The 24,515-nt window shown below is 33.9% G+C and overlaps 1 protein-coding gene across 2 annotated transcripts in view; it reads right to left on the minus strand.

Annotated features, from left to right (window-relative positions):
• Positions 1-4,305: 4,305 nt before the first annotated feature.
• LOC149182086 (uncharacterized) overlaps positions 4,306-24,515 on the minus strand; it is a 511,265-nt gene continuing 491,055 nt past the window's right edge. Inside the window, exon 21 of one of the 2 annotated variants that reach the window (XM_089416746.1) lies at positions 4,306-4,626. In XM_089416746.1, the coding sequence (XP_089272872.1) occupies positions 4,606-4,626 (21 nt within the window). In that variant the 3' untranslated portion in view covers positions 4,306-4,605. The remainder of the gene's footprint in view (positions 4,627-24,515) is intronic. The other variant, XM_089416743.1, reaches the window with a different exon arrangement.

The following is a 24,515-nucleotide window of genomic DNA, read 5'->3' on the forward strand; positions in this document are numbered from 1 at the left end:
AACCTCTCAACCCCACATAAGAAGGCTTATGGGTGTGGTTATGTCTATAGGACACAAAAGTGAAGTTTTGTGAATGAAATCAAAAGTTCACCTGAAGGATGTCAGTCCTACAGACATGGAGCAGATAACAAAAAGTTCTATGAGCAAGGAAGTTTGAATGTTTGACTTACTATAATGTGAATATGTTGACTAAACTTGTGTTTTCATGTGACCGAGATATGCATATCAATATGTCATTATGATTTAACCATTGAGGCTTGCTTATGACAATATTTAATAACAGTTGCAAGGGTTTGACTAGATTTGGTTGATTGATATAAATAAGCAGTGTTTGGAGTTTTGACACGATGCTTAATAATTATTTAGAACTTTGACTTGATGTTGACATATATGTTTTGGGCTATAGATCTCACTGTGATAACAAATTTTGGCTTCTAATCTGATGCTTAATGATTTAAGTTGACGATAGATGATTTGCCTTGATAACAATGCTATATGGGCATAGTGACTTTCAATGACTTGTATTGGTACTCATTAGATATTCTGTGTTGACATCATTAGCATTGACACATTGGCTAAAGTATAAACAATTGTGATTCAATATGAAGTAATCTCACAATAAATGGATGGAACTTGCATGACTTATTCGTGGTGTATGCATTTGCATCTAGTGACATAAATGATTTATATTATGATCATTATGATGGATTGATGAAGTTTGGTTTGATATTGCTTGGTAAATGACAGTTTGTTGGCATGAAAATAGATGAAGTCATAACTTGATATTTGTATGCGAGCTCTTCCAGTCACCTGGTCCAAAGAATTTGTTATAGTGACATTGATGATTTAGATATTAATTTTTGATCTAGCATATAAAGGTTTGATAAGATGACTTAGTTGATTTGATTGCACAATATTGATCTATGTAAGGCTAAGCATATTGGTTTGGTAAAGTGTTATGTTTGTAGAAAACATTGTATGAAGCAAGCTCCCTAAGCTTGATATGTCCACATTGACAGTTATCTGGTGAAGCTAGGATGATGTGTCGATCTAAAACTCTACTTCAAAAGTAGTCCAATATATGACTTTGATTTTGGTTTTTATAGATACTGATGGTCTATTCTTGACAGGTAATGAGTCTCTGATGATAAAAGTAAGAGGGAGATGGCCTCTGAAGTTCAAAATGAAGAATCATGGCATGATGAATTACCTTTTGAAGTTTAGAAAAGAAAATCTATATCATGAAGCTATTGAAGAATTTTGGAAAGTGGAAATGAAAATACTTGGACACTTCAATTTGAATTTCAAGAAGTTGTGAAGAGATATTGTTGAACTTGACTTGGAAACCGACAATTGATTGAAGCATTGATGTTCCAACACCTGTTTGTATATATATATATATATATATATATATATATATATATATATATATATATATATATGTTGTGCATAGAACCTGAGTAAATTCATGATTGAGCCACTTCATACACATTGAGTTTTCACCAAGCACCCTTCAAGATATCTGCACGGGATGATCAATTTTGGATATGAGATATTCATTCTATGATATGTGATTGCATGGATGTATTAATGACGTTTGGGATCATTATTGATGAGCACATTTGGGTGCTGATTTAGCATGAGATATTCCATGATATTTTGGATGAGAGTTCTGTAGCTTTAAGCACGACCGAGGTTGAGTACGATGTTGCTAACATGACTAGTTGTGAGGCAAGATGAAGACGCTCTTTGGAGAGCCATTTGAGCAGGTTCTGTATATGATAGGGATACATTACGATAATAATGAGTGGGATCTTATTGAAAGATATCTTCAACTAGTGCTGTTGTATGAGACAAGCTTAGGATTGTGGTTGCTACCTCCTGAGAGGGAGGATGGCTATGGTATCCTTTTTGTGATATGTGTATTTTTGTTCTAATATAATATTTGATTTAATGTCCTGTATGAACATGAGACTGTTGCTATTGAGATATGATGGTTACTAGATATGAGAAAGATGATATGTTTGTGATCTACAAAGAGCATCATTGATCGAGGACACTGAGCCAACTCTTCCCCCTTGTTTGAGCTCCCAAGGGTGTGGAATTGAGATGGAGGTCTCCTAGGGTTGAGGGATATCTAGACAATAGGGTATCATCCCTATCTGTTACCCATAGGGTTGGAGACATTTCTCATCTATCTTGGTCTTTGCAGAGTATACCCTAGTTGGCATCATACCCACAAGCCGGGCTTGTTGGGATTGTCCCTCCCCGTTTGGCCAACAGGTTGAGGAAGCTTGGGGCATGTGATCCTTACCTTTTGGTAAGTTGGGTATCTAGCCAAAGCTCAGATTATGATGTAGGTGTTCTACCACATGAATCTTGAGAGTCATTGTTGGGAATATCGACAGGAAGTAGGATGGGTTGAGATGTGTTCCCTTATATCACCTATTTCTCAATATGGTTTTGTAGATGTTTAGCTCCCCCACCAGATTCCAGGTTGAGATGTGCTCTCCGATGTTGATGCAATTCATAGATTTGTCTCCCCGCTAATGTTTCCTGGGTGGTAGCATTGGGTTCCCCGCTGGTAGTGATTCCGGGGTGGTAGCAGTGGCTCCCCGATGAATAGAGGGTGGTAGCGTAGGCTCCCCTCCGATGTCAAATTATTCTTCTTTTATATTCGAGAATGTTCAACATATGAGCAATGACAATCAAGAGATAAGCAAGGATATGCAAGAAATGAATCGAGATGAACAAGTGACGATATGTGATGATGAGATACTTGAGATTATATATGATTTGATGTCAGGGTACACATGACATAATGCAGGTGGAATTCTCCCTAGTTGAGAGGGAATGTTAAAATTAGAAACTAGGGCCAAATTCCACTTTGGAAAACTCATTTGATGGAGATGATGATTGCATTGAATTCCTCTTTTTAAGAGGACCAAAAATGACCTAAAGATCATCAAATTTGGACAAGGGAAAGTTTATTTTTGAATTATAAGCCGACATGTGCATATTTGATCAGACCGACCCTAAAGCAAATTGGACACCCTTAAAAGGCTATAAATACAAGTGACCTCAACCTCATTTGGACATCACTATGAGGAATTCTTCTATTCTCTTTCTTGTTTTTGGCTCACACAAGTCTGAGGCATATCCACGGAGGAATGGGTTCGCATGAAGGTGAAATAGTAGGGTCCGAAGCTTGTATTTATGTTTTAGGGTTTTAGGTCTCAGTCGCAGACATAACACAAATAAATCTTGGCTACAGTTGCTCGTTGGCCGGCTCATCCATGCGACTGGAAACTAGGATTTGTTTTTTCAGTTATCCAAAGTTTTCGCTCGTTAACTGCAGTGTTCGGAAGTTGACCGCAGACAATGACAATTCATTACAGAATCAGGTTTTTGAGTATGAGCATGGTTGTGTTCATCTCATGGATATTGTTTAGCTGATTTTTACTAGATAGTTGTATGAATGAAGATATGGATCATTGTACTCTCTTTTGCTGAATCATTCAATGACAATCTAATAAGAATAAGAATTTGAAAGGGTTTTCCCCATAGTGGGTTTTGCCCTGGTCTCCGACCAATCCTGGTGTCTCTATGTGTGAATGCTTTTCTTCTATTGTTCCTTTATGTTTTGTTGCATTGATGATGATGATATTGTTCTTTCTACATAGTTTCATATGTTGCTGAATAACGATGTAAATATGAATAATGTTATGATGTTATGGGGTGAATTTAATGTGTTAATGAAGAAATGAAATTATCAAAGCAAAAAACAACATATCCCTAAGAAAAATTAACATGTATTACTTCTCAGCAGTGCATAAACAAATAGCAGAAATCACACAATTTGACAATAATATATCTTGATAAACGAATGAATTCATAAACTGTTATAACAAACCAATAATGGTCAGATCAATTACTGGTTTGTTAATTTTCTCAAAAGAGACCAGTGCTGATGACTTATGAAAACACAAATAGAATAAAACATATGTACTTATTGTATATAATATTTAAAAGAACTATTGTAATCAAACAAGAAGTGTCATGAACTAGCACATCCAATTAACCAACAGGTCAACTAAATTCTTCAATTTGAACATCCGGATAGTATGTATATCTATGAAAATATACGAATCAAATAAACCTCCAACGAACTATAAATCAATGAAGTCAATGAATAGTCCACAAATTTAAATCAGAACATATAACATACATGCAATAAAACAAAAAAACACACTTATATATTTATTCAAGAATGCATGTTATATAAATTCTAAAATCTCTACAGATCGGTCCTTACAACAAGTCTAATTAGACAGTAAAATGTAAGTCTCGTAACCTATGAAGCCACACCCCTTTGAAATGAGAAATCAAAGTTATATATACAAAAAATTTAATAACTGTCATGTAGCTGTCCGTTTAACTGCATAATCAAATAAAAATTATTTTGGAACAACTTTAAAACTTTAATCCTTTCTTCGACATGAACCTAATGAATTTTTCTTTGGACTAACATTACACAAATTTTTCATCAAATTAGTTTTCCCAAGTTTTTAATATTTTCATAAGTAATTTCATCCATATTTGCAATCAATTCTCCATTGGTTTTCCCTGCATCATACAAATCAAAATTAGTCCTAAAATAATTACATCAACTCACAAGTAAATTACGTAAATGCATTTCTTACCTCATTTCTTTAATGACCTTCCAAAACACTAAAAGGAGAAGTTATTTGGGAAAAACATCATATTTTATGTTACTTTATTTTCTTAACTTTAAATCCATGTAAATCTCTTTAAATTATAAGAAAACACTAAATTGCGGAATACGTTTCATGCCAGTGAATTTACGTAGGAAAGAAAGAAAGAAGAAAGAAAGAAATTTTAACACCCATGAGGCTAAAGATGGCTTATGGGACATATTGTTTCTTCATCTGCTTGATGTATTCAACCCTTTTTTTGTGAAGCTTCAAAATAAATGCTCCCAGCTTCTTGACAAACCCCTCGCTAAATAGATTATCCCAAGAGTTAGCTGCCAACATATCTACATAACTTTCCCTGTTGTCTTTGAAGGCCTCACATTCTAAAATGAAATGTTTTTCTGTTTCCACTTTTCCGGAAGAACAAAAAATGCATTCTCTTTCCTTCCACACTTCCTTTGGCATTTTCTAGTGCCCTTCTTCACAACGGAGTTGATGAGAATTAGTCCTTAACTGAGCAATAAGAATTTTGGCTCTCAAAGAGATATTGGCCTCTATGTATGCTTTTGGTTGATGACTATGAGTGAGATTAAACACTTCAATATAATAATTTTTTATTTCTTCCTAGCTCCTTATCCCAAGTACGCTTGTGGAACTTTTCCATAACAAAAGATTTTATCTCTTTGCTGTTTATGGGACACACGTTTAAGAAAATACCCCATTTACTAAACCATTTGTTATTTTGTTGCATCCAAGTTTTTTTGCTCTTGCACAATCTATCATTAAAGACAACCTTAGGCCATCTACCCTCTTGCATTTGCTCAATTATTTTTAAATACCTTAGGACTCACACCATAGCAATTGCTTCAATAGGAGCAGTCCCTGTTTCACTTAACAAGATATCATAAGGTATTGCACTTTTAATCTTAAATTTGTTTGTAATCAAACGCTTCTGAATTTTCTCAATTTGTCTCCACTGCATGTCAGATGTACTGCTGGCCCATAGTTCACAACCATAGAGAATCACCAGAATCACTAGAAGCCCAAAAAGAGTTTGAGTGGTTTTCCAGTCCCATAACTCTGCCTCTCTACACCTATTTTGAAAAGCATAAAATGCTTTCCAACTCCCCAAATTTCTTTTCTTTCTACAACCATTCCAACTTAGATTTTTGTTGAAGTCAATTCTGAGGTATTTGTAATCCACAACTTCTTCCAAAATGTTGCCTTCAAAGTAGAACTTATGCTAGTAATGTTTTCTTTTCTTAGAGAAGACCACTACTTTTGTTTTGCTAGTATTTAATTGCATCCCCACACTTCTACAAAAATGTTCAAGGGATAGTAAGTGCTGTTGCAAACCAAGAGCCAATTTGGCAATCAGAATAAGGTCATCTACATACAAAAGAAGCCTTATAACAAACTTGCCCAAATAGACACCATCACCCCCTTGCGAATTTAACCACTCCTCAAGCTTGTCGATATATAAACCAAAAATGGTAGGAGACAGTGGTCAACCTTGCTTGACCCCGATATCACTTCTAAAACTTTCAGAAATGCCTGCTGAAGTTCTAATGTTGACTTTCACCTCTTCATACAACCTATGCACAACTGCTCTCAAATGTTTAGGAACCCCAAGTTCCTCCATTCTGTGCCAAAGCTTATCCCTAGGAACCGAGTCAAACGCTTTTCTGAAATCAACAAAGCAACAAAAGACTTCTTCCTTTTTCTCCCAAACTTTTTCAATGATGTGCCTTAAAGTTATACAATGATTAACTGTGGAATGTTTAGGTCTAAAACTTGCTTGCCCTTTAGCACGCTTATCTCTTTCTTTTGCCCACTTGCTAATTTTTTTTTCTAGCATGCTTTCAAATAGCTTTGCAAACAAAGGGTTTATCATGATGGTCCTATAGTTGGAGGTATTATTGACGTCACTGCTCTTGAAAAGAGGTATTTCCAGACTAGTTGTCCAATCTGTGGGGAGACCTTGTTGTATGATGTTGTTAAAGATTTTTGTAATGTGAAGTGCAAGAATCTTTGAGCCCCACTTTAGATATTCTGCTTGGAATTCAGCTAAATTTTTTGCTTTAAGTAAATTTAATTTAAAACAAAACCCCAACTAAAAACATTAACACAACTTAATAAACTATTCACAAAATTAGATAAAACTTTGGAAGTGATAAAGGATAGGTTACTAATCATAGTTTTTGGGGACCCAAAGAGATCCAAGTGTTCATGGTGATTTTAATCAACGAGCTTTGTTCATTTCAAATGAATAGCTAGTGGGTGAGTTAAACTTCTCATTAGACCCAAGAACATGTGCACGTGTGAGGTGGGCCTTGTGAGAACATGTGCACGTGTGAGGTTTAATGTCAAATGGTTTAATACATATTTTAACGTAAGATTCCGTTTAATGGGATTGACATATTTGATAGATTCCGTTTAATGGGATTGACATATTTGATAGAGAAAGGTTTCCTACAAATAATTTTAGTAAAATGCTATAAAGTAGATTTTAAGCCTTACGAAACTAGGTTAAAGATAATAAATATATAACATATAAATTTAGGTGTATTTAAAATGATAGTTGTGTGGATAAACCATAAAACTAACAAAGAAGTCAATTTCTCACCAAGTGAGTGAGTGCGTTTGAGCATCTAAGATTTACTGGCCAATGGACTGTTTTAGGTAAATGTGTAATTATATGAAATTGATTGTCTCGGGTGAATGTGTAATTATATGAAATAATGCAATTTGATTTTAAGTGCCATTACATTTTAATTCTTTTGTAGAGTAGTGAGAGAGTTCAATTTTGTTTATTGAGATTATTATTACTATTGATTTTTATTTTAAAATAATATAATTTTATGTAAATGGTTTTTGAATGTTTGTATTTCACTTTTATCATTTTGGATTATTATATGCTCATGCTATTAATATAATAACATAAAAATGTCACAATAATAAAATTTCATGTAAATGGTTTATGAACTTTGTATTTCACTCCATTATTTTGGATTATTATATGCTCATGCCATTAATGTAATAAGATAAAAAATGTTTTTGTTTCTAGCTTTTGTTTAGTCCACGTGAAAAAGATTTTTACCAATGTAATAGTATTTTGTAAGATTTAAACAAAATTTTCTTGAAAATCTTATAACATTATGATAGGGGGTTTATGAGGAGAGAGAAACCCTAAGTACAAGAGTAAGCTCTTGATTTGATAGTATATGCACAATGTGGAATAAAATGGAGTTTCCTTTATATTAATAGGATACTATTCATAAGTATTAATAGAATTCTTTAATAATTTATAAAATAATGGTTTATAATATGTATTACAAATAATTACAAATGTCAACTCCTTTTATATATCTTTATCATTATTTCCCCTCACTTTGTGGACAACATTTCTCCATTTTTAGGACTTCTTTCCCCATTATGTGGACAGCATGGTTTGATTATGATTGTTAATAATTTTCACTGATATATAATATCTTATTAGTTAATTATTTGATTCATGAGCATATATGTGTACATGTGGTTAATAATAATAAAAATAGTATATACACATTCCTATTCATATATGACGTCACTTATATTGGTGTCACTCCTTTATAATTGAAGCTTTGTTTTGATTAACTAAATAATTCTTTCGTGTGATTTAGGGATCAACTATAAGAAGAGACTCAACATGTCAAACATGCGTTTAAGAGGCTGATTCAAACCATCAACAAGAGCATGAAGATTTATGTGAGATGGAATCCACAAAAGTAGTCTAGTTTTCGAAGAGGATCAAATTGAACTACAACAAGAGCTAAGGTTCAACACTAAACCTAAATGGGCTCAAGAAAAGATGAAATGATATAGTTATGCATGCATGTGTATTTATATGTGTTTTATTTTGATGCATCTATGAATATATTTGATGTTTTTTACAAATTAAACTCAATATCGTGTAGCAAGATAAACTTGCAGGATGGCATAGGCCTAGAATATATGAAGAAAAGGGGATGAACATATTTGACATGCCTTTGTTTTAAAAACACTAATATTTATGTGATCATTTCAACACATAAAAGACTTTATAACAATAAAAGAGAAAGATGTCTAGCAAAAAAACACAGCTGAGCAATGAAATGACCTCTCTAAGGAAAAGGGGAGAGAAGAGGGAACATCTTTGAACCTTGTTAAGACAATGAAGAGTTTGGAGAGATACCTTTGGATTTGCATAACATACACTGAAAGATTCTAATTAATTTTTGTGCATATGATAGTATGTTAAGTGCCCTAGTTGCAATAAATGTAGAGGAAAGATTCTGAATAAGTAAAATCAAGTTTTACACTGAATTACAAAACACCATAAGCATGAGAAGGCTTGGTTTGTTGCAAATATCTAAGTATATAATTGACATATTGAAATCAAAATTTAATAAGAGTTAGTTGGTTGTTGAATAGAGATGTTATAGCTCATGCATAAATTAATTGACTAGTAATTGATGTGTATGAATGACATGGAATATGTACAATTATGGCACATGCATAACAATATGTACATGTTTGGGTGCATGATTGAATGCATTGTTTCAAAGCACGAATTGGATACATAGTGGGTCTTTGAGTGTTGCAGAATCAAATATGCTAAGGTAGTCACATGAGAATGGACCTCATGGAAATTCGATTAAGGGAGCACGATTATGAATGATGAAGACAATGATAGAAAATGTAGGTCAAGAAAATCATAGATGGAGCATGCTGGACTTCTTGAAAAGATTTTAGTTGAGAATGCATGTTGATGGTAGCCAACTAAGCAAGGCAAACAAAAAGTGAAGCTAAAAATGTAAAGGAATTGGGTAAAAAATCTTTTTAGCATAATTTTATATTTTTTGTTTATTCAATTTAATGCATGTATTTCTGGATGAGGAAGGGGAATGGTTAAGGAAAAAAAATATCATCACATAAATATTTAGTAAAATCTTAGTAATAGGTGTATGCATTGAGTTTCCATGTTGAATAAAAATTAAATGGATGAATAATACACTAATGAGATAAAATATGCTCGGTAATTCATTGAGAGATCACATGAACATGTGGGAGATATGAAGTAAACGTAGGGACTACATTGTGTTCATTTTTCCATGAGTATTGGCCTAATAGTTTCTAAGCTTCAGACAAGTGATTCCATCATATAATGTTGAGATTGTCGATAAGGAACATGTAGTTGAAAGATTGGTTTTTCCTAGTCAATGTGAGAATTGTATGGAATTGTTGACATGTGAAAGTAAGTTTGCCATTAATACCTAGTGGGTTATGATAAATGAAAGAAGCCTTCAATGTGTAAATATTACTAAAATCATTGTGATGCAACCATGAATTACTATGATATTATTTGGTCATGACATTCATATTATAGATCATGATGGTACATATGCTTGGTGCATTGAGTATGCATACTTGTATGGAACAATTAATTGCATGAACGACTATCATGAAAGGAAATAACTTCTAATATTCTTGAGGTATTTTTGAGTAGTGAAATGAGTGGCATGAATCCCTCATCCTCTAAAACAAAGTGAAAATTAATTACTCATGAACTTAGAGATATGTATCTTAGGGGATAAAGTGGTTATGTAACTTTCAGTTTTGATGCTTTGGGTTGCTGGAATAATGTTTGATTTCATTATACAATTTTTAGAATGATTGTCATGAAAATATATAATGCAATGCTAGTTTCATTTCAATCTATCCAAAATCAACTAAAAGTGATAGAAGTATTATGTGTATAATAATTCTGAGATCACTTAAGGGCATGTTGTAAATTTTGCAATGATTTTTTGTTTTATTTTTATGTATGAACACTTACAATTGTTTGGCTGATTGAAAGTTTAGATTCAGGTAGAGTGTTAGAATGGGGTGTGAGATAGAAGCCAATATGACAATGCAATGCTAGTTTCATTTCAATCTATCCAAAATCAACTAAAAGTGATAGAAGTATTATGTGTGTAATAATTCTGAGATCACTTAAGGGAATGTTGTAAGTTTTGCAATGATTTTTTGTTTTATTTTTATGTATGAACACTTACAACTGTTTGGCTGATTAAAAGTTTAGATTCAGGTAGAGTGTTAGAATGGGGTGTGAGATAGAAGCCAATATGACAAACAAAAATTTCACCACCTGCAAAGGATCCTAACATCGTAATTGAAAGTCTTATGTTTGTGAGATATGGCTCCTAAATGAAGTAAATTTGGGAAATTAACATTTCTGATTTGCAAATTTTGAGTATATATAATGGAAACTAAATATTTTGATACATGTGAAATGATGAAGTAAAGAGCCTAGGAACAAGGCCACTTTGGTGACATAGTATCCCCATGACACACTTTTATTACCTCATGGGAGCAAGTCATAAAGGGAACCTTGACTATAGGACTCCATGAAAAACATATTATAATTTATGTTAGAGCACACTAAAATGGAACTTGGCTATAAGACTTTAACAATCTCTTCAATAATACCTTATAGGAAAGCCCTATGACAAGTACATCACTCGAGGATGGGGGTTTCTTGGGTGTGGAAGGGTGAGTAACTAATGGGATAATACTCCATTAGAAATGCAATATAATTTACGTTAGATCACACTAGAAGGGAACTTGGCTACAAGACTAACAATCTCTTCAATAATCCCATATAGGAAAAAACTAGGGCAAGTATATCACTCAAGGATGGGAGTTTCTTGGGATTGGAAGGGTGAGTAACTGATGGGAGAAGAAATTTGTCACACACTCATTAGGATGTGAGTATAAGAGGGTTTGTCCAATGTAGACAATGAGCTGAACTTGTTACCTACAGAGGCAAAGGAGACAAAGAATAACCACGCATATAAGTATTGGTTTAAAACCTCACTTGTCATAAATTTAACTTGATTTGGGGAAAAAACCAAGTTTCCTATAAAAGGATTAATAGTTGAGCAAGAAAATGAATTGAAACACATGTGATGTTGATCTTTTGGTGTAGCTACTAAATGGAACACTGCTGGAAGTAAGCAGGTTGATACACAATAGAAGAGAAAATTTACCATAGTGAGGGTAAATCCCGTTGGTCCTCTAGTTCAATTTTTAGATCTCGGGTCATGAAATTTTAGGAAATATGATAAGAGGAATTTGGGCTTTCGAAATGCATATTTAAACAAGTCACTTTGGCATTTATTTTATAAATTTTCTTCTAGGAGGTACCAAAAGTTAAAACTTGGACCATAGAGAGGGTATATGGTACTGATCATTTAATCTAATTTTTAGATATTAGGTCACAAAATTTAAGAAATATTATCAAAGGAATTTGGGCTTCCTAAATGCATCTTTAAATAGGTCATGTTGGCATTTCTTCTATAAATTTTCTTCTGGGAGGTTCTAGGAGCTAAAACTTGAATCGTAGTGAGGGGAAATCCCTTGATCATATGGACGAATCTTCAAATATTGAGTTCCAAATGTTAACACCTAACCCTAAGGGATTGGGAAATTTATGTAAATATTGTAAATAACAAAATAAAGGAAATTAGAAGATAAAGATACATTGGAAAATGACTTCCAATAGTCTCCCTCTCCTTGTATATATCCATGCTTTCTCATAAGAGCCAACCCCATTTTTAATTCCCCTTTTGTCCTGTAACTCTTATTTTTCATACCATTAAACTCTGTCCCTTTGCTTTTTGTCTATCAATACATTAATTCTTTGCATGGCTGTGGAGTGAAGGTAGAGTATGAAGAATTTCCGTTGATTTTTTTTGAAGACCGTGTGTTGCGTTTGTTTCGATGACCGTCCGTTGTATGTCTTGAAACTCTACCGGTTGCACTACTTGGATGAATGTTAAATATGGTGCAGTGAGCATGGATGGCTTTGTGCGTTGAACCTGAGTTATATTCTGGTACAAATTATTTTATATGCGTTGATTAAATCTAGTTTGCATTAACGCACTCTGCGTTGAAGTTTTTTTTGTAATGGTCAATCTATGATTGATCTGCATGATGAGTATATGGTGAATGGTGAATGATTTTTGGAGAAATTTGGAGAGTGTGTTTGAGTATTTTTGTTGAAAAGTGCATTGAAGTTTGATGTGAGCTTTAATGTCTGTTGCCCAGGCTGAAAAGGTTTTGTTCCAGTGTCGTGCGACATATGCATATCCGTGTTAAACTTTTTTATGACATGTGTGCATTGAACCCTTTTATGAAGGTCTTGAGGTGCATTTTAGTATTTGGTACATATATCCCTTATGCGGTCGTGACCTATATAATAGTTGGTTAATGACTTTTGTGCGCTAATATGAGGTGTGCGCTCATATGTTGGAACTTTGAAAAGCCATGATTTATGATATGAAAGTGGGTATTATGGTATGAGTGGTGGAAAGTGGGTATTATGGTATGAGTGGTGGAAATGATATATGTTGGTGATATATGATATTGTTGGAAATACTGAGAGGGGGTGAATCAATATTTTTTCAGTGTTTCTTTTTAATTGTTATTTTTTACCAGTTAAATCACTTATAATTAGAATAAAAAATGAACAATGATATAATAAATCAATTTAGTAATTAAATATATTGAGTACAACAATAGTGTAGGGCTCCAACCGTAGATGAAGACACCAATCTTCAATTTCCCAAGCTCCAACTTGTATTATGCCAAGCACCGACTTGGAATTCTCAAGGCTCCAACTTTGTTAATTTGAGGCACCAACCTCTAGGGCTCCAACCCTATCTCTGATATAGGCTCCAATCCTTATCTTCCAAGGCACCAACCTTGTCTCTATGAGGCTCCAACCTTCAACTTCAATTCATCACGATGTGTTTGATTATTCTTCACAACTCCCAATATCTTCTTCAACGAGCCCTGTCAATCACTTCATCAATGACAACGTTGTCTTCTCAGAAGGTGTCACCACTTCTCTCAATATTACCCAAACAACATCTCCAAGGTCACCTCATGATGAATTCAATGCATCATGGTCTTCAATAATCTTTCCAAGATCAACTTCTATATGTTGCCCCAAGGATTCTCCAAGGGTGTCTTCAGATGGCTCCAAGAACAACTGCTTCAAAGTGACTTTAAAAAGTTTTTAGATCTACTCAAGATATAAGGTGGAGTATGCTTCTCAACAGAAGTATATAGCCCAAACTGTCCTCAAAGGCTGCTCCACTTACAACTCAAAAAAATTCCCTAGGAAGCTTCAAAGAAACCTTCAAAGTCAACTCCAAGGATTGTCTTCACTCTAGCTTTGGTAGGTTATGCACAAAAAATATGCTCTAATAAGAACTTAAACAACTACTTCAAGGTCTGTCTTCAAGATGACTGCTTCAAGATTGCCATTGATGGAGTTTTAACACAACTGGTCTTCTTCTCCAAGTCTTGTAAAAATATTAGTGTCTTTCACTTATCCAATGATCTTCAGATCATAAATGCTTCAAGAGGAGTTTGCCAAACAAGCCCTTGAAATGTCGATATTGTACTTTGTGTCTTCCAACAATGCTAATATTGTTCTTCTACAAAGAAAAAAGAAAACCAATACAATACTTTAGCAGAGAAGGATTAGGATCACAATGTTGTTCCAAGAGTAATCATAAGGATTTGAAATGACTACAATGGGTCCTAATATTTAGTAACACGTTCCAACTTTGAGGCAAAGATTTAAACTCTGGGGCCACTGTCAATTGTCCACACATTAAGCTACAAGTCTGAGGTAAAGTCTGTTCTTGAGGTCCGAACCCTGAAGTAGGAGGAATCTATTGTTCCAAGCCTCTGCAATTGTGATTGTCCCAAGTAGAACCATGATCTAAAGTGGAAGAAAGACAATTTGTGCTTCCTTCTACTGTTCAAGCTTCTGAGCATAAGTCTCCTCCACAGGTACACTACTCACATACGTGTCACAATTCCGAGCTTCAAAAAACTGTCCACATACAGATCTGAAGTACAATTCCAAAGGTGACTGCTCCCTAATCGGACTGTTCCACAGATCCGAGCTTGAAAGATGAATTGCCCAAACAATAATCTCTTGTTTTCTTTGGTCTTTTTCCTCCTTTTATGCCTCTTATCCGAATTGATCACCGAGATGTTGATGAGAGGCAACATGGTTTATTTATAGCCTTTAGTCATACTTTAAATGAGTCGACATGAAACTGAAAAAGGCATGTGTTTTAGAATATATTTTTTAATGAAGCCGAATTTACTAGGCCATAAAAATACATAATTTATTTATTTATTTATTTTGGGGCCGACTTAAATGAATTTGAAATTATTTGATTTTGTTCTTTACAAAAGGATTCTCATTTTGTTCATAGTGATAGGCTTACGTATATTTCAACACTGTAGGATTTGTCAAATATTAGTCTGCCATGTGATGTATCACATGCATTACATCTGCCTACCATGTGAAGAATACAATGCAAAAGACCTTGTCAACCATGTGGAAGATGGATCATATAAGACCTTGTCTGCCATGTGGAAGATGGAACATATAAGACCTTGTCTGCCATGCGAGTGTTATATCCCATGAGTGATGTATTACACCATGCTGCTGCATTATGTTTGCCATATATGGTCATGTATGCCATGTTTGTCTTCCTCTTTTTGTTTTTTTTTAATATTGTTTCAAAACATATTTGGAGCCAAGGATTATGTTTATTTTAATAATGTTTGGTAGTGTGTAATGTAAGATAATTTATGTTTAGGGTTTAGGGGTTTTATAAGATAAGGTTTTTAGGGTTTCATGAAAATAATTAGGGCAAAGGGTTTTCTCATGTATTTAGGATCTAGGGTTTGCTCACTTAGGGTTTGCACAACATCTAGGGTAGGTTTCATCAACAAACAACGCTTGATTAGGCTATGGCTTCCCAAATTTAGCCATCTTCAACAATGCCAATTGACGTCAATGACAACTTTGACCAACAATATCTCCCTTTGTCATTGATGGCAATATTCTTGCCCTTTCAACAATTTCTCCCCCTTTGACATCAATAGAAAATGGGGTGCCCAAGTACTCCCCCTATCAAGTTGCTTCTTGACATGCTACTCCATCGTATTTTCTTCATCAATGTTCTCCATTTTAGATATGTTTCTCCCCTTGTCACGGTGATCCCTAGTGTTATGTAGCTCTTCTTTAGTGGACTTGCTCCTCCTAAGCCTTTACATAGAAATGGGTGAAGTAGATGATCAACTAACCCCCCCTGCCTGCATAAAACCCTCTAGCTCTCTTCTTTTTGCTTAAGACAAGAAAGTTTGTTGTCTTGTGATCAAGTGGAAGACATTTTCAACAATGGTCCATCAAATGAACAAAGGATCATGTTCTTCAATTTCGTAGGGCTCTTCACAAATAGCACAGTCTTCTTCTTGGCATAATTTTATCATCATATCTTGGAATATCACATTTGCCAAAGATGTACTCATCAAATCAACAACACGTGTTGTTGGCTTGAGTGTTCAAGAGGCTTTCTGATACAATTTGCTTTCTTCTCCAAACTTGTGTGACTTTCTTTTCTTGCTTGGTGGTCATGTTTTTAGCTTGGTTAGGAAACCAAGTCAAGTTACAATCACGAGCCATATGTCCAATGTTATGGCATTTGAAGCATTCCATCTTGTTCATGAATGAGGAATCTTGACTTCTTCTTGCAAAGTTGCTTCTGGGGAGCTAATGGGGACCATTATATTTTCCCTTGGGGCATGCCCTATAATCCTTTGCCATGTGCCCAAAATTTGTATAAGAATAACAATAACCAAAAAAAAAACTTTAGTACCTAGAGGATGGAGATTGCCTTGATGTACTTCTAAATTCATTCTGCCTTGGGATTCTTTGATCAAATTTATTACTTCTTGCATTCTTGACATCATCTGCATATCTTCTTGGAATAGGGTCTCTTCCAAAGTCATCTTGAATCTTCTCCTTGCCTTTGCTGGAACTGGGGGCATCAATATTTATTCTAAGCTTCTTCACATAATTGTTGTTTGAAGAATTAGGGTTTGCATCATTCTTGTTGGAGTGTTCACTTGCAAAGCCAAGACCTGATTTATCAAGAGGAGATCTTCGATGACTTAGGATGTCATCTAGGGTTTGAGAGATTTTTAGGCTCTTGTTTAGATGATCAACTTCCTTTTTAAGGATATCAATTTCTTCTTTCATTTTCTTGCATTCTTCATCCTTCTTTGATAGAATGATCTCCATTTCTTCCTTTATCTTGGTTGCTTCACATGATTGGGCCTTAAGTGAGGTAATTTCTGATCTTAATTTGGTGATGTCATCATCCTTTTCTTCTAGTTGGCATGTCATGGTGTTTCTTTCCTTTTTTGCTTCATCAACTTGTCCTTCTATAAATGTCGAAGCTTCCATCACCTTCTCAGCTCCTTGTGCTTGTTTCTTTGCTTCTTCTAGTTGAGCTCTAAGGGAGGAGACCTCTTCCTTGTATTGACCAATTTCTGCTTCAAGTTTGTTCAAGTTCTTGTGTCTTTGTTCATGGTGACTTGAAAAAGTGTCTTCCTTTTTCTTTGTTTTATCCAATTGATTTGTCATGGATATGACTTCTTCATGGTACTTTTTCTTATTTTGATGAATTTCCTCCTTAAGCTTGGTCAGCTCCTCATCTCTTTCTTGTACTTGAAGTTTGAATAGATCAACTTCCTTCCTTGTCTTGTCAAGGTCATGGTCACCATCTCGTGATTTCTTCTTGAGCTTCTCATTTTCCTTTTTCAAATTGTTAATCTCTTCTAAGGTAGTTATAAGTTTTGCCATGAGATCTTCTTCAAAGTCTTCTATATTTTATTCATCTTCTAGGTCTTCTTTGGCCTTGATATCTTCACTCTTGTTTTTAGCTTCCATAATGGGTTCTAGATTTCTTTCTTGCTTTCCATCATCTTCTTGATTCACAGTCATGGTCAATGCTCCTTTTGAGTGAAGATCCAGAAGTTTGTCCCACATATATTTTGTTGATGAACATTTTTCCACTTTGGCCTTTATAGGACTTGACAACCCATTCAAGATTGCCTTCATCACTCTTGCATTAAACTCCTTGGATTCTCCTTCCATCATGCTTTCAATAATCACTGATTCCCATACTTCAACGCCTTGAGCCATTAAGAAATTTTTCATTCTTACCTTCCATATATCAAAGTTTTCATTGAACAATGGAACTTTCCCAATTTGATTGTCTTTAGTTTTCATGGTTGAGGAAGAGACATATTTAGAAGGATTGAAGGATTTCTTCCCTGGCTTTCCATTTGTGTTCTAAGGATCAACCTTCAAGCTATTAGGCTTATGAGTGAAGGTACTATCTCTAATACCAATTGTTGGAAATACTGAGAGGGGGGTGAATCAATATTTCTTTTTATTTGTTATGTTTTACCAGTTAGATCACTTATAATTAGAACAAAAAATGAACAATGATAGAATAAATATTTTTATTAATCAAATATATTGAGTACAATAATAGTGTAGGGATCCAACCCTAGATGAAGACACAAATCTTCAATTTCCCAAGATCTAACCTGTATTATGATAAGCACCGACTTGGACTTCCCAAGGCTCCAACCTTGTCAATTTGGGGCACCAACATCTAGGGCTCCAACCTTATCTCTGGTATAGGCTCTAACCTGGTATCTTGAGGAATCCTATCCTTTAGGGCTCCAACCCTTATTTTCCAAGGAACCAACCTTATCTCTATGAGGCTCTAACCTCTAGGGCTCTAGCCCTCAGCTTCAATTCATCACGATGTGTTTGATTATTCTTCACAACTTCCAATATCTTCTTCAATGAGCCCTGTCAATCTCTTCAACAATGCCTCCTCCAAATCACTTCATCAATGACAACCTTGTCTTCTTGTTTGATTATTCTTCACAATTTCCAATATCTTCTTCAACGAGCCTTGTCAATCTCTTCAACAATGCCTCCTCCAAATAACTTCATCAATGACAACCTTGTCTTCTTAGAAGGTGTCACCACTACTCTCAATATTACCCAAATAACATCTCTAAGGTCACCTCATGATGACGTCAATGCATCAAGGTCTTCAATAATCTTTCCAAGATCAACTTCTATATGTTGCCCCAAGAATTCTCAAAGGGTGTCTTCAGATGGCTCCAAAAACAACTGCTTCAAGGTGCCTTCAGCAAGTTTCTAGATTTGCTCAAGGTATATGCTAGGGTATGCTTCTCAACATAAGTATATAGCCCAAACTGTCCTCAAAGGATGCTCCAAGTACAACTCAAAAATATTCCCAAGGAAGCTTCAAAAATGTCTCCAATGGATGCTTCAAAGAAACCTTCAAAGTCAGCTCCAAGGATTGTCTTCACTCTAGCTTTGGTAGGTTATGCATAACAAAGCTGCTCTAATAAGAACTTAAACAACTACTTCAATGTCTGTCTTCAAGATGTCTGCTTCAAGATTTCCATTGATGGAGTTTTAACACAATTGGTCTTCTTTTCCAAGTCTTGTACAAATATCAGTGTCTTTAACTTCTCCAATGTAATCTTTAGATCATAAATGCTTCAAGAGGAGTTTTCCAAACAAGTTCTTAAAATGTCGATATTGTACTTTGTGTCTTCAAACAATGCTAATATTGTTCTTTTGCAAAGAAAACAAAAAACCAATACAATACTTTGGCAGAGAAGGATTAGGATCACAATGTTTTTCCAACAATAATTGTAAAGATTTGAAATGACTATAATGGGTCCTGATATTTAGTAACAAGTTCCAGCTTTGAGGCAAAGATTCAAACTCTGGGGCCACTGTTGATTGTCCACACGCTAAGCTATAGGTTTGAGGTAAAGTTTGTCCTTGAGGTCTGAAGCTTGAAGTAAGAGGAATCTATTGTTCCGAGCCACTGCAATTGTGACTGTTCCAAGTAGAACCACGATATGAAGTGGAAGAAAGACAATCCGTGCTTCCTTCTGCTATGTCCGAACTTCTAAGCATAAGTCTCCTCCACAAGTAGACTACTCACATACTTGTCACAAATACGAGCTTGAAAAAAATGTTCACACACAGATCCGAAGTATAATTCCAAAGGTGACTACTCCCTAGTCTGACTGTTCCACAAATCCGAGCTTGAAATATGAATTTCCCAAATAGTAATCTCTTGTTTTCTTTGGTCTTTTTCCTCCTTTTATGCCTCTTATCCGAATTGATCACCAAGATGTTGAAATGAGAGGGAACGTGGTTTATTTATAGCCTTTAGTCATCCTTTAAACGAGTCGACATGAAATAGAAAAAGGCATGTGTTTTAGAATATAATTTTTAATAAAGTCGACTTTACTATGCCATAAAAATACATGATTATTTTTTTATTTTTTTTGGGTCGACTTAAATGACTTTGAAATGATTTGATTTTGTTCTTTACAAAAGAATTCTCATTTTGTTCTTAGTGATAGGCTTACAGATATTTCAACATTGTAGGACTTGGAAAAATATGACCCGGATTATTCACAGTATCTTTTTTATCATGTCGACGTTTCGAACCCCAAAGGGGATCCACCATCAGGACATAAAGTGATAGATTGAGAGAAGAATTTATCGATAAGAATAAATAAATACCTACTGTTAAATTAAAGTAAAAGCCGACTAATTCATAAGACTAAAATATATAAACTATTCAATTATATTTGTTTTATTTCATATTTTAATTTAACTTAATAAGAAATACTAAATAATAAAACTGATTAATTCTAATAAATATCATAAGATTATTATTTCATTGTTTTAAATATAACCTAATATGGATTACCAAATATGATTTAATTTATTTTAATATTAATATTAATATTAATATTAATTTATATTTTTTAACCTAATTAAATACAATTAGTTTATTTTGATTTTAATTTTTACAAAATAAATAAATCTAATTAATTCTTTATTTTATTCTTATTTATTGAAATAAATGAATAAATTAAAGTAAATATAATTCATTAAATACCTACTAAATAGTAATAAATAATTTGATTTAATGTATTATTTATTTATTTAATTTATAGATTAACTAATTTAAAGCTCTTATATTATTACTGTTAATGTTAAAACCTATGCCACTAATTAATTCTAAATAAATAAATAAATTTATTATTTCATCGTTTGAATTCTCATTATATTTTAAATAAATAAATTTATTATTTCATAGTTTGAATTCTCATTATATTTTGTAACTTATTTAAATATAATTAGTTTATATTTTGATTTTGATGTAAACTAATATATTATTTTTAATTAGTTTATACATTAATTTATTAAAAGTTTTTTATATTGATGATGATGATGATGTTGTTAACGTCCGCTGAGACCAAATAATGATTTATCATACCTAAAAAGACAAATTATTTATTTTGATTTAAGATTTTATTCCTATGCTCAAAAAGCTTGGAGAGAAGCCTCCCGAGTTCACTATAATTTTGGCATTGGAAAAGGCTAGGAAGGTCAGTATTGTAACAAAGGTTGTGAAATTGAGATCTAATGTGGTTGTATGCAGGGCACTCTAAGAGGAAGTGGTTTTCATCCTCGATGCTCCTATTCTCACAAATATGGCAGATCCTTTCTATCCATGGCGTTTTAGGAACTGCCCAGCGGCCAGTTTCACTATGGAGCTCATGAGAATTCGTTCTAATCTTTGCTATATTAATTTTCTTTTTTGAGCTAGTTAGAATAGAGAGATACTTTTGATCTTCAAGGGTGGGGTTGATGACCTTCTTATAATAACTTAATTTTCTTTTAGACGCTAAATCTTTCTCACACCACAATTTTTCTTTGAACTTAGAAGTAACAATATCTTTAATGTTATTTATGTTTTGCAAAGCATCATTCTCATTGATCTCCCAATAGTTTAACCAGGCCCTTGTGTCCTTATGCCATCCTCGGTTAAGCCTTAGGTGATTTTGGCTAGAATTTAAAGCTAGCTTAGGAAGTCTATGATTGTCTATGTTATTGAGCTTGTGCTTGTACATCAGAAACCTTAGCATAGCTAGGCTCTCAATAGAGTCACTAAGAGTTAATTTTTATTTTTATTTATCTATTAGTTACTTAATTTATTTATTTTATAATTAATCATTTATATTAATTTAAAATATTTTTAATAATAATTATTTATTTATTATTATTAATAATCATTTATTTGTTTATTTGTAACAAATAAATGGTTATTATGTCAATTAAATAATTATTATTCTTATTTTTAAATTTATTTTATTTTATTTTATTTTTATTATTATTATTTAATTGATTAACTAATTAATTAAGAGAGATGCTAGTAATTAAGGAGGGGGAAGGGAAATACATGTAATACTATACCTCGAAAGATCTGGAAGGATTGATATGTTTAATCAAGGGGAGCCAGTTTCCACTAATCTTAGTCCCATTGTCCCTGTTGAGGTTATGTGGAAGCTTCATAATTTCAATAGCCTCTTTGATTTTCCTCTTTTGATAATGATCTTCTCTTGCAATAATTCTGGCATTTTCCGAACACACATGATGCTTGGTTTTGGAGAGTGTTCCACCATGTGATTTGTCAAATATTAGTCTGCCATGTGAAGAGTACTATGCAACAGACCTTGTTTGCCACGTGGAAGATGGATCATATACGACCTTGTCTGCCATGCAAGTGTTATATCCCATGAGTGATGTATTACACCATGTTACTGCATTACGTCTACCATGTATGGTCATGTAACCCATGTTTGTCTACCATTAATCAAAGTTATTTCATTGTTGTTAATAACGATATTTTTTATATTGTTTCAAAACATATTTGGAGACAAGGATTATGTTTATTTTAATAATGTTTGATAGTGTGTAATGTAAGATAATTTATGGTTAGGGTTTAGGGGTTTTATAAGATAAGGGTTTTAGGGTTTCATGAAAACAATTAGGGCAAAGGGTTTGCTCATGTATTTAGGATCTAGGGTTTGCTCACCTAGGGTTTGCACAACATCTAGGGTAGATTTCATCAACAAGCAATGCTTGATTAGGTTATGGATTCCAAGGTTTAGCCATCTTCAACAACGCCATATTGACATCAATGACAACTTTGACCAACATTTATATGATAAATGAGTGGTGGTATATATATGCATATAATATATGCCCATATTAAATTTTTTGACATAGTATAGAGTGACTTTTTTCCATTTACTTATTGAACAAGTTTCTTACCTAATCAAGAAGGGAAAAAAAAAAGATTTTAATTATTTTGGAAATCGAAAGCATAAAGTTTTTTTTGATGACGCATTCACTTATCTCCATAGTTGGAGTAGTCCTCGCTGGCAAAGAAAACTACCATGATTTGTCTAGGAAGATAAAGCACACCTTGATTTTTAATGAGTTGTGGAAAGGAGTTTGTGAAGGAGAAGGATGCAATCCTCCTCAGAAGCCCACTTTTGACAAGGAGCTTGCCATCTTGGAGAACAAGAACAACAAGGCATATGCTTTGATTTTAGCACCAGTCAATGAAGAGGTGAGTTGTTATATTATGCCATTTACATATGCTTTTGGTGCTTTAATGAAGTTGAAATAATTATATGACACACTCTGAGCTAGAAGTTGTTTAATTGATGATCAAACTGTTTAATTTAGAATTCAAGGATGATGGTCCCCTTACCTTAGCCTCTGGAATAAGAGCCATTATGCATGCTATAGAAGACACCTGTGTTTTAATGGATGTTCCTCCCACTACTTTTTTTGAGGCATTGTATCCCACTTATTCCCATTATCTTGAGTCATTACAAGCTAGTGGAAAACTTTTAGAGATTTCTTTTCTCTCTTATGGACAAGTTTGCTGAAAGAGAGAAAGCTTTTGGGAAGAAGTTGATAGTTTCTTAGTCTCTTGTAGAAGTTGTATGCCTTGCACAAAAAGAGAAGAATTAGGGATGAGATTCTTCTAGAGGAAGAGGTGTATGAAGAGGGCGAGGAAGGAAGAATTTGAGAGGCAGGGGGCAAACATTTCTAAGAAGAAAGGTTTGATCTTCATTGCATACATTATAATAGAAATGGTCATGATGCTTCCACATGTAAGCTCTCATGGGACACGATTAGACAAGAAAGGGATGAAGAGAAAGGAAAATCAACAGAGAAAGGGAACCGTAAAGCACCCGAATCCACTCATTTTGTTGTGGCACATTTCAACATTGGAGTAATTGAAGAATTGTTTAATTCTTCACTTGCTTCATGGAAATATGCTTGGTTTCTTGATTCATGAGCAACTTGTCACATGAATTTTAGAAGAGATTTCTTTGAGGAATTCACTAACAATGTTGATGGAGTAGTCTACTTTGCAGACAAGTCAAAACTCAAGCCATTAGGGCTTGGCACCATCAGGCTCAAATTCCCTAGTCTTCTAGGCTTTCTTCTACATGATGTTCTCTACCTCCCATAGTTGAGGAGAAACTTGTTGTCCTTGGTTCATGTTCGCCAATAAGGACACTCCATTTACATATTTGATGGCAAGGTCAAGGTTAGAAAAACATCAAATCACTCGCTTGTCATGACTGGGATAGAAGAAGAAAGACTATTGAAGATGCAAGGAACCTATGCTCGTGCACAAAACTTTTCATATAATTCTCGCTATGATGAAGGTACACTTCCATCAAGTCTTTTATGGCATGCTAGATTTGGAAATTTGAAATATGACAACCTTCGTTTGTTGAAGAAAAATGTTGTTACTAGTTTACTTACAATTCTTAGGAAACTTAATTAATGTGATGCTTGTAGCTTAGGAAAGCACAACAAAAAATCATTTCATGACTCATTCTATAGCACATAGAAAGCTTGAACTCATTCATTCTGATTTGTGT

This window comes from Pinus tabuliformis, chromosome 3_2 (genome assembly GCF_031772625.1).
Source record: "Pinus tabuliformis cultivar Carrire ecotype Pingquan chromosome 3_2, CPIR1, whole genome shotgun sequence".
NCBI lineage: Eukaryota > Viridiplantae > Streptophyta > Pinopsida > Pinales > Pinaceae > Pinus > Pinus tabuliformis.